The sequence below is a fragment of the Pristis pectinata genome, chromosome 4 (assembly GCF_009764475.1).
Source record: "Pristis pectinata isolate sPriPec2 chromosome 4, sPriPec2.1.pri, whole genome shotgun sequence".
Classification (NCBI taxonomy): Eukaryota; Metazoa; Chordata; class Chondrichthyes; order Rhinopristiformes; family Pristidae; genus Pristis; species Pristis pectinata.
Window position 1 is genome coordinate 40,267,569 of NC_067408.1, and position 12,057 is coordinate 40,279,625.

Below are 12,057 nucleotides of genomic sequence, written 5' to 3' on the forward strand. Positions count from 1 at the left end.
AGATCAAATGTAAAGAAACAGTACACTGTTACTGGCAAGACCCTTAACAGTGTTGAAAAACAGAGGGATCTTGGGGTCCAAGTTCATAGCTCCCTGAAAATGGCTACATAGGTTGATAGGGCGGTAAAGAATGCATATGGCATGCTTGCCTTCATTAGTTGAGGCATTGAGTCCAAGAGTCAGGAAATTATGCTGCAGCTTTATAAAACTTTAGTTATGCTGCATCTCGAGTATTGCATTCAGTTTGGGTTGCCCCATTATAGGAAAGATGTCGAGGCTTTGTAAAGGGTGCAGAAGAGGTTTACCAAGATACTGCCTGGATTAGAGGGCATGTGCTATGAGGATAGATTGGACAAACTTGGGTTGTTCTGTCTGGAGCAGCGGAGGCTGAGGGGAGATCTGATAGAGGTTTATAAGATTGAGAGGCATAGATAGAGTAGACAGCCAGTATCTTTTGCCCAGGGTTGAAATGTCTAATACCAGAGGGCGTGCATTTAAGCTGATAGGGGGTAAGTTCAAAGGAGATGTGCGGAGCAAGTTTTTTTTACACAGTGGGTGCCTGGAATGCGTTGCCTGGGGTGGTGGTGGAGGCAAATACGATAGGGGTGTTCAAGAAGCTCTTAGATAAGCACATGAATGTGAGGGAAATGGTAGGATATGGACATTGTGTAGTCAGAAGGGACTAGTTTAGTTGGGCATTTTATTACTAACGTAAATGGATCGGCACGACATTTTGCGCTGAAGGGCCTGTTCCTGTGCTGTACTGTTCTATGTTCTGCAGTTTCTTGCAGTCCTGGGCAAAGCAGTTGCCATACCAAGCCATGATGCATCCTGATAGGATGCTTTCTATGGTGCATCGATTAAAAATTGGTGAGTGTGAAAGGGGACATGCCAAATTTCTTTAGCCTTATGACAAAGTAGAGGTGCTGGTGAGCTTTCTTGGCCGTGGCATCTACGTGGTTGGACCAGGAGAAGCTATTGGTGATGTTCACTCCAGGAACTCAAGCTCTCAACTGTCTCGACATCAGCACTATTGATGTAGACAGGAGCATGTGCACCACTCCCCTTCCTGAAGTCAATGACGAGCTCTTTTTTTGCTGACATTGAGGGTAAGGTTGTTGTCACGACACTATGTTACTAAGCTCTCTATCTCCTTCCTGTACTCTGACGCATCGTTATTTGAGATACGGCCCTCTATGGTGGTATCATCTGCAAACTTGTAGATGGAGTTAGAGCAGAATCTGGCCACTCACATAAGGTATCTAGTCACACCTTGTTAAAGACAATATGGCAAACAGAAATCATTGAGGATGAACAAGACAAAAAGAAACTGATGGAAACCTGTTAGAGAGGAGTAGAACTTCCATGCTGCTTGAACCTTTGGGTGCTTCCAGCATCCTCTTTGGTTTCAGACTTTCAGCAACGGCTCTGTTCTGCACCTTACAGTTCCAGTATTTCTATTTGTCCTTTTTCTCTCATTCTAACTGCTTTCACTCTTTGATTAATCAGACATCACCAAAGGCATTTTGTTGCATGGACAAACCTGGTTTTCATCCTATTACAGATATTCCCTTTGTTCTCCCCATTCTGTGACATGAAACACACTTTTCCAGTTCTGATGAATGGTCATTGACCCAAAACATTAACTCTGTTTCCTTTCCACCCTTGCTGCCTAACTTGCTGAGTATTTGTGGCACTTGCTGTTTTTATTTACTGGTACCTTTTTTGTTTTATAACCTAATAAAACATGAACAATCTGTTTTGGGATACTCGGAGGATACTAGTGTGTATTTCCTGTCTTTCAGCTGCCACATTAATTTATCAAACCTCCAAAAAACATGCTCCCCAGAAAACAAAAAGATGGAGTCACTGCATGGAGACCTTCTGCATTTGGACTTCATAGCTGAATAGGGACAATTTCTGTTTTAAAATTTAGAATAATCCTATTCTTATAGCAGAAACACTTCTGATTTGCCATGATAGCAACAAAGATATTTGGAAGAATTTAAAAAAAACAAAAGCAGTGTCTGCGATTATGCAGTTTGTCCGTAAGACTTTGGCATCATGTTTCCTCTTGTTCATAATTCCTGTCCTACATTGTCAATGGAAATTCTTTCCAGTTGATAACTGAATATTAATTAAACATCAATTATTATGTTCAAGTGCAACAAATCAAAGATTTAGCTGTCAGCTACCAATAAAAGGAAAAGAAAACTAACAAATTCACTCAAAATACTTTTTTAATATAATTGACCTGTATTATTCCCTTGACCTATTAATGATATTGGCAGGCTATGTCATTCACTCACCCAACACCAGACTGCTAAAACAAACATTCTACTCCAAACTTTGAAATGGAAAGTGATTACCATGTGGACAGAGCAACACATTCGAGGACCATGTTCTAAGCCTCTTGAAGAAATGCTCAGAATGGAGGAGTACTTGGGATGGTACTAAGATCCTCAAAGCCAAGCAACTGGAGCACACCAGTATCATGAGGGGCATAGATAGGGTGAATGCACTCAGTCTTTTTCCCAGAGTTGGGGTATCAAGAACTAGAGGTCATAGGTTTAAGGTGAGAGGGAAAAGGTTTAAGAGGAAATTAAGGGGCAACTTTTTACACAAAGGGTGCAATCAGCTGCCAGAGGAAGTGGTTGAGGCAGGTACGATAACAACTTTTAAAAGGCAGTTAAACAGGTACATGGATTGGAAAGGTTTAGAAGGTTATGGGCCAAACACTGGTAAATGGGACTAGCTTGGAATGGGCATCTTGGTCAGCATGGACCAGTTGGGCCGAAGGGCCTGTTTCCATGTTGTATGACACTATGACACGATAGGCCCTATGTAAGTGGCAAAAGGAATGGACCACTTCACACACATAGACTCCACTCACCTGGTTCCATCTTTGACTATCCAGTCACAGCCAAAACATCACGTATAGTGGTTTCACTTCTCATGATCTTGCCTGTGCCCAACAGCACCTCAGATGCCGTCCAGTGATCTGTCATTGATTTTCACATATTTCTCATCCATATGCTGCTCCTTGGCAATGTCAATTGAAAGCACTTCATCAGTGTCCACAAGTACCCGATCACACCCAGATGCACCAGCGTTGTCATCTTCTCCATTTTTTCTAAATTGTTCAATATCCAGGACTAGGTGAACAGAAATTTCCTCCAATTAAATATCAATGGCATTTCCATAGGTCCCCATCTCTGACTCTGTTCCCTCGCCACTGATTCCATCATCCTTCCTGACAAATGTTTAACATTGACTTTTGCAACCTTTGTGTTATATTTGACCATGTTGAGTTTTTGATCTCATACCCAACTCTCCAACATTGCTCCTCTCCACTCTTAGCCCAGCACAACCACTGTACTTCTGTGCCTTTGTTTTGACTATTTAAATGACTTCTGGCTGACTCCATTATTCTGTTGTCTGTAAACTTGAAGTCATCTAAATCCTTCCTGTCAGTCCCTCTTGTCCACCACTCCATGGCTGCTCACATACACTGGCTTCCAGGTAAGCAACACCTGGATTTTAAAATTCCTTGTTTTCTAATCCCTCCATGATCTATCACTGTCCAATATCAATAATATACACCAGTCTGATATCCCTCCAAGATTTCTGAACTCCTCTAACTCTGGACTCTCCAAATTTAATCACAGTCGTTTGAGCTGCCAAAATCCTAAGCATTGGAATTCCATCTCAAAACCTCATTACCTCCCAACCTCTCTTTCCGTACTTTATGATATTCCTTAAAAACCTAATGATTGCCCCATCATCTCTTCATATGGCTCAGGGTCATTTTGTTTTATTTATTGATCCTGTGAAGTGCCTTGGACATTGTTTCCAATTGGTATTTCCTCAAACTAAATCAGCGGTTTAAAAAAAAGTGAAGAGAGTGATAGTGTGCAAATCAAAAGTGAAGAATATAAGTAGAATAATAAAAATGAACATTTACTTAGTACGTTTGAAAGCAACTAATCATCTCGGGAACTGTAATTAAAAGCTGAACCAATCGAATTGCTCCAATCTTTCAAAAAAATTCATTTTTTCTCAATAATTAAAGTTGCGTTTACCAAAAGGTTGTGTTTTTTTAAAATCACAAAAAAAAGATTAAACTCCCAAGCTGTCCCGTGTCTTTAATTGCAACAAAATAGTTGTTTTAATGCCTCCAAAATAAAAGTGAATTTGGATGGTAAATTTTACAGGCAGTAAATTGCCACCCATCTCTCTAATATGCAGGTAGGAAACACAGGCTAATTGCATACAGGCAGACATTTAAACAGACCTGAAACAGCTTTGATACCTCTGCAAATGGTTCAATCCTTGCTTGAAATTCTACATCCAGAATTCAATTGCTATGAGTCCTCACCCTGCCTTTTTTAAATCAATTGTGGCAAAGCCCTTGGCAAGTATCTTTATAAAATCCTTTTGTTGCACAACCAAGGAATTTAAGAGACAGACGTGCACGAAGATTAATGGATGTCTTGAGCAGCACACAAAAGGCTGGAGGAACTCAGCATGGTGAGGCAGCACCTATGAGTCTCCAACAGTGGATGTCTTGTTTATGTTTAAATATATGAACAATCACTTTTGAGCATTTCTATCCATTCGCATCTACTGTTTGTTTTTTTACACATCTCTTCAAACGAGCGGGGAATTCATCAGCTCCTGGGCTTGTAACATACTGACTATTCATTTCACATACCAAGGGGAAACCTTCCCCAGATTTCCTGCTGAGAGACTGCGCCTGCGTGTTTGTCGGTCTTTGTGAACGTTGCGGGATTCTGCAGAAGGGGGCATTGGGAGCACCTCAGAAATTGAACTGGGTGCCTGAGATCAGAATGGAAGAATTAAAATATTACCAGAAAATCTGGCGGTTTAGAAAAAGTGCTTTTCATCTCATGATTTGCCTCCACAAAGTAGCGAGTGACAGGCAGCAGCCTTAGCCTCTGATATGGATGGAGCATGTTGAAATCCGGCTCCGGGTTTTGCGAGAAGCTCACTCCCGACCGGCGGCTCACGGATGACCGCGCTGAGTCAGACGCACCATTGATGTGAGCTCTCCCTGACGCCCAGCCTTTCAGCTGCAGGGGCTTCCTTCTTCGGGGCCGCGCTCTGTTCTCTGTGTCACCTTGCATTGTGCTGTTGGGCCTTGCTTCCATGCAATATGGCTGTTAGTGGTTGGCTAACGCTTGTATTCTTACTCAACACTAAAGTCATCTTATGCCATCTGGTAGAAGCGCCTCCTAAAAAAATAGGTAAGATTTGTGCCTGCAGTGTGACTTTGTTGTGGAAGCTGTTACATGGAATATCATATTTAAATTGCAATGTTGATAATGCATGTCATATTTTCCTTCTAATAATGCAGGCAATAATATGTTGTAGAAATGTCATCTATTAATGTTAAAATAAAATGAGAACTGGTCCTTACCAATTTGCAAAAATGATGCATTAGGAACTGGGTACTAATGCATGTCAGTTATGTGCGTTGGAGAATACGGCGCATGAGGTTGAACAAGAGTCTTGCTCTAATGTTGTTCACAAAGCTGCTCTTTGGTACAATTTGAATTAATGATCCCCGGAACCTGACGACGCTTTGGCGTTATCCCTCTGGGATTTCTTTGCTTCCTACTTTGGTCCGCTGATTCTGTCGTCAAAGAGCATCATGCCTCCTACACGAAACAAAAATTGAAGTTGTGCAGAAAGACTTGCATGTAAGTCATGGAGGCTTCAAGAAAGGATTGAAAGAATAATGTGTGGGATATGCTTCTAGCTGTATATAGGTGAAGTTGGTATGGTGATTGTACAGATGCTGGATTAATTTCCATTTGGCTCGGAATTTTGATTTGCTTTGATTCGTTAATAGATTTAAGTTAATTGTTGTAAGTTTTTTGTTTGGAGGGGGAGGGGAATCATCAAAAGAGTTGTGGATCTAAAAGTCACAGCCTGAGTGGTGGTGAAGCAAAAGTCCTCATAACACTTTAAAAAAAACTTTACCTGGATTTGCACTGGAGCTGAGAGCTGCAAATGGGATTTGGGGGTTTTGATTCTAACCATCATGAGCAAGGTCAGTCAAATGGCTTCCTTGCTTGATCTAAGACTATGTTGGAATCAAAGGTCAGCTCTGATTTGTGGTATTAAGGTCATTAGTAGGAGTGGAAGTTTGCTCGAGGTCTGTCCGTTTCCTCAGGATTTTACCCTGATGTGCTGTGTTTGCCAACTGCCATTTATTTTTGCATATCAACAGTGTTAAGAAAAAAATTGATGTAATCTTTTGAGTATTATTTTGAGTTTCTATAGTTGATATTGTAGTCCTTTGTCTAAGAAAGGAAGAGTCAGTGAAAGTCCCATCTCTTGGTGATGGCAAGCCTCCTTCTGTAGAAGGTGTATGTGTGTTTGCACACATCGGGTGAGGCCAGTGTCAAGTTGGGTTGTGAAATTCTTGCTGATTGACGTTTGGATGCTCCCTGTTTAGAGTCAATGAGGTGACAATACCAGCACCCAGGCAACCCTCCCGCACCTACGTTTCTACTTCCAGGAGAGGTGAGAAGGAAACTCGTGGGGGGTGCAGAATTTTCATGACTAGCTGAGATTATGTTGATGTTGAGATCTTGGCTGTCAGAAGTTGGTTCTTCAATTGGCCCCAGGATTGTAGGTTTGGGCATTTGGCAGATCTGTTAGAATTCTTAGCTCTGCTCATCATATAGTAGTTCATGCTGGACATGGCAATGAGGATGATCGTGGATAGGTATATTGTCAAGAATAATGGGAAGCTGAACAAGGTACTGGGTGGTGCCTGGTAACAGGACCGCAACTAATCAACATTCAGACAGGGAGGACAGGCAATTAACACCAATAAAATGAGGAATTCTTTCAAAACTGTAGTACTTGCAATTTTTTTGCACCATAGTATGATCACTGTTTGTAATTAAAAGGTCATTTTCAAACACTTGATGAAGTAAACTTTATCAATTGAAAAGTAAACCAATTTAGTAAGTGGGTTTCTGGGATACGATATTGGGAAAAAGTGATATTGATCACACCTCAGGAGCATGTTTCCTTTTTTCCAGAGCATAATTGAATTGGCTACTTCTGGACATTTTGTTATCAAAGATTTTTAAGAGGAGAATCTTTGTTCTGATATTTGTTGACAATCAGTTTAACCTTTTGTCACTTTTACCAAATTGTTTGAGACTTGCTTTGTATACGAATATTGTTTTTGTTGTACCAATGTAACCAAAATATGCACACTAGAATTATGAATGTCTGTTTCCTATCTTCCACAGCTATAATAGGGGCAGGAGTTGGAGGATCTTCAGCTGCTTATTTCCTTAGACAGAAGTTTGGTCACAATGTTGGAATTTATGTCTATGAAAAGGGTGCCATTGGAGGTCGTCTGGCTACAGTTACTGTAAATGGTCAACAGTATGAAATTGGTGGCTCTGTCATTCACCCACTCAATCTTCATATGCAAGAATTTGTTAAACAGTTAGGTAAGACTATGGTTGGTAGTTCTGTTTTCAAAGTTTTCAGCAGGTTGATTTTCTTAATAATTTTTCTACAGAACACTGAGGAGAGCTTAAATTCAGAATAATAAGATTTTCTGGAGTAGGCATCAAGCTAGGTGCAGACACAAACTTTGCTGGTAAAAGGGCAAGGATTTAACTAGCTCTTTTAGCTAGATGTTATGATGCAGGTAAATTGATGTCTTACAATATACATGGCACACATTTTCTTTGACGTGTTCATACTCTTGAGAATTGGGCCACTTACTGCAGCTTTTATGACAAAGTTTTTGTGGAAAGAATGTTATCCTGAAATCAAGTGGCATCAGTGAGGGAATGGATTCTCTGACCATTGGGTTAGTAAATATTAAACACTTTGTTTACAAATGAAAGTATTGAACTAAACTTATTTGTATAGTTCACCGGAAAGCCATTCTTGTGCAATGAATTTGCTAACCCACATTGCAGCTAATCTCTCCAACTCAGAGAAAAACATCACATTATTTTTTTTCCTCCTTTTTGTTGTCCAGTTATTCCTGCTGACTTGGACTTGCCTGTTGATGGGCCTTTTGTCTTCGTACTGTAATACTGAAGACATGATAGCATCCTCACATTCCACACTACTGCCGTGATAGAATGTCAAATGGAATCCAGATTTTTGATAAGAAAGGGGGAGGTAGCCAGAGAGGTTTGCTCCAAAGGCATATACATATGCAGTAGACTACTTAACCCCTCAAGCCTATCCAGCCATTTAGTGAGGTGGTTGTTGTCCTGGGCCTAACTCTCTCCACCTGCCTTTTCCCCTCATTGCTTTGGAATTAATCTGGCATCTGTTGTTTGCAGAAGAGTGTCCAAATTGTGGGCACCCTCTCTGTAGAAACATTTCCTAATTTCACTCCTGTACAGTCTGGCTCTAATTTTTTTGACTTTTTCCTGGATTCTCTAAATAACAAAAATAGTTTCCCTTGTTGACCCTATTAGCTCTATCAATTGACATGTTGAACGAAGAGATTCTAAACCAAGGTTTAGTACAACTTAATATTTATTAGCATTCAAGTTACTTTCACAGGATGGCAGTTCCCAGATATAATCCTCCTTCCCATAATCTTTCCTCCATATTTCACCTTCTTGAGTTCAGTTATTATTCTGGTAAATCTCAGCTCTGGCCCTCAAGGCTAGCATATCTTTTTGGTGTATGGTGACTCCCTTGTGTCCTCTACAGTAATTGGATAACTGTAATACAACTTCTACTCTCCTTGTATTCCAGTCTTCCAGATATAAAAGCCCACAATGTGTAAGCCTTTATTACTTTCTGCAGCTGCCCATGGCATTTAATAATCTCGGTGCACAGAAACGCCAGTCTCTCTCCACCTCTTTTCACCAGGTGGAAGATACTGTTATATTCATTTTTAAAATCCAAATTAATTAACTTCATATTTGTCTACAGTAAAATCTATTTGCCATGGGGTTGTCTTTTCACTCAATTTATGCATTAATCTCTTAGTAATACAATGCTTCCGAATCAGACACCAGATTTAAGTTAGACAGTCCCTTGCAGTTCTGTTTATTTTATTTTGTAGCATTATGGATTATAGGTTTTTGTAATTAATCCAAGCATCTCTGATCATTCTTGTTGCTCAGTGGATTTCATCTTCTATAAGGGTACAACCTCAACTAAACTGTAGTGTTAAATTTGGTTGGATTTCAGCTAGAATAAAAAATTATGCTTTTTGTAAGGAGGGTCATGTTGTTACTTACCAAGAGCCTGCTACAGTGCAAAGCAATGTGTGGTATTTTGGGGTGGAAATTATTCCTTGATTGTTTGACTAAATATAAAATATCATGACAATTGTGCACTGTACTCTGCTTCTGAAATTAGGTTCCACAGATTTCAATGAAACCCTTATCCAGGAAGCAGAGTAGAATCCTGAGCTGCTGTTCTATGGTGTCTTTAACAAAGGTGACCAGGAAAAATTTTTGACCCCTGTGAGCCAGCTCTAAGTGCAGCACAGAAGCAAACTGCAACTGGTTCACAACATCTGAAATAAAAGCAGAAGACACTGGAAATGTTTGCCACCTTGGGTGGGTGGGGGAACAGCTAACGTTTCCGATTCCTGAACTGAGCAACTCACTTTAATTCAGTCTCAGCCAATAAAATGCAATTTCATTTCCTCTGCAGTCATGAGCAACACATGTACAAATTAGAATGAGTGATGAGTCTATTCCTTGGTTCTTCTGTCCCCTGCGCTCTTCCAGTGAATGTTGCAATCCATAGTCTTTGCAGTTACTCATCCTGATGGGTGGCTGATTGCTTCACAAGAAAATTGGAGCAGGAGTAGGTCACATGACCCTCATGCCTGCTCTGCCATTCAGTATAATCACGACTGATCTCCTCCTCTGTGCCAGATCTCAATAGCCCTTAATTTGAGTCTGCCTAGGTGTCTAAATCAATCTGTATGTGGTAATTTTAGTTACAGTAGAAGTTAGATCCCGCAGTCTAGGAGGGGTTTGGGTGCCCTGATGATGTTACTTGTGTCCAGTTGTCACCTCAAAATTTGGCAGGTCACTGCTAATTTGGTAGGTATTGGAATTAGTTCTGTCCTTTGTCTCCCTTTGTTGCTCCAGGTTTAGTTTGGTTCAGGGTAAGTGATTTTAGTGCAGTCTCTCCAAATGTATTAAATATTACCCCAAATCAAATTCTTATAAAATGACTTACTGATGTATTGGATTTAATGCATCACACAATGGAATTTTACCTGAATAACCAAGTGTAACAGACTTGGGAAAATGACAGTGAGCCTTCATAATAGATAAACTTAGGCAGCCAGGATTTTTTAGAGACGTTAGTCAGACCATAAGATATAGGAACACAATTAGGCCATTCGGCCCATCAAGTCTGCTCTGCCATTCAATTATGGCTGTCCACATAACCCCTTACCAATCAAGAAGCTATCAGTCTCTGTCTTAATACATCCAAAGATTTGGCCTTTACAGCTCTCTGTGGTAATGAATTCCACAGATTCACCCCCTTTTGGCTGAAGAAATTCCTCCTCATCTCAGTTCTAAAGAGATGTTCCTTTATTCTGAGACGGTGCCCTCAGATCCTAGACTCTCCTACTAATGGAAATATCCAGTTAGAATGCATCACACAAGTGCACGCAGCTTGATTTAGTCAGAGCATGATGGGCAGCTCCTGCATGATGGGCTAAAGTGATGACTTGATTTCATGGAAGATTAGCACTCCATTCCTTATTGCTGGGTAGCCCGAACTACCAGGATCCCATATCTGAAAGATGCGATGTGCCATCAGCCATCCAAGGTCTGGAGCATCTATCTGTATTGCCCAGACGCAACTCGAGGGCAGAAGCAGCTCCACCATTTTAAGCAATGACCTGGGAGTTCCTGGCATGGTCAGAGATCATGAAGTAAAGCTCATGCTTCTCATGATGTGCGATGCGATGCCATGCCACAGGCCTCTCCTGTGGCCTTGCATGAAACTAGTGAGTTTGCCTCGGGTATAAAATTAAAATCCAATTCAACCACATTCAATCCAAGCCAGACCCAAGATTAAGAACTAATTTTTCTAATATCTGATCCAATTGACTCGGGATGATTAGTTGGTCTCTACATTGAAACCTTGCTTTCATGAATAGGAACCACATCCTGTGCCACTTGCATTCTCCTGGCTACTTGCAAGCATTCAGTTCCACCATGTCTCACAGTTCCGATCCTCAGTGTCCAAGTATTAATAAAGAGCTGATGTGTTCCAGCCCAAGACAGAGAACCTAGATTTTCTTTTGATACCCAGAGCGGATAGTTGGGTTCTGTTGGGCTTGACTGTGCTCAGCTAAGGTAACCAGATTCTTTTGTACAGCTCACTGGTGCAGGGCCCCTTCAGCTCAGTATTGTATTGCAGAAGAATTTTTACCCCACTAAATTATCAAAGCAGAAATTCTGCATGTGTTTGTTAGCGTCAGCCTGCTAGGAATCTCTGGCTCTGTATTCCAATCTGTATCAAAACCAGACTCGTGGTGCTTTAATATTGATATATGATGGGGATACATAACTCTAACCTTTTATACCTACCTCTTTTAAAAGCATTGGTTAAAGTCTGCAACAGCATAAAAAATACAGACAAATCTTTTGTTGAAATACCATCCATAACATTTTAAAGAACAATATGCCAGATCAACAATTTGCATTTGCTGTAAAGTGTGGTTTTTATTGGCAATCACTGTGCAAAGAAACTCATTGAAACTTTGATTGCAGTGCATTTTTCCCTCTTACTTTCTGTACAGTGTTATATGAGACTTTAATCAGCAAGCAACATTGCAACTGTGACTGATTCTATAAAGTAACAATTATGTTTTGTTTGAGCAGTTCCACAAACAACAATCTTTAAAGTAGTTAAATCACTCACTACAGATGAATAACTTTTTCATTTGATATTCTTTGCGATATGGAGCCTGATAAAATGCATGCTTGCTTACCAAAAAATTTTGATGATGAGGGCAGTGCTTTATGAATTACTTTTCTTCCTCTA

At 40.4% G+C, this 12,057-nt stretch overlaps 1 protein-coding gene across 1 annotated transcript in view; it reads left to right on the forward strand.

Annotated features, from left to right (window-relative positions):
* The first annotated feature begins 4,831 nt into the window (after positions 1-4,831).
* The window catches only part of LOC127569795 (prenylcysteine oxidase-like), a 33,239-nt gene continuing 26,013 nt past the window's right edge, over positions 4,832-12,057 (forward strand). The window contains exons 1-2 of the mRNA XM_052014698.1: positions 4,832-5,267; positions 7,296-7,502. Of these exons, the coding sequence (XP_051870658.1) occupies positions 5,177-5,267; positions 7,296-7,502 (298 nt within the window). The 5' untranslated portion in view covers positions 4,832-5,176. The remainder of the gene's footprint in view (positions 5,268-7,295; positions 7,503-12,057) is intronic.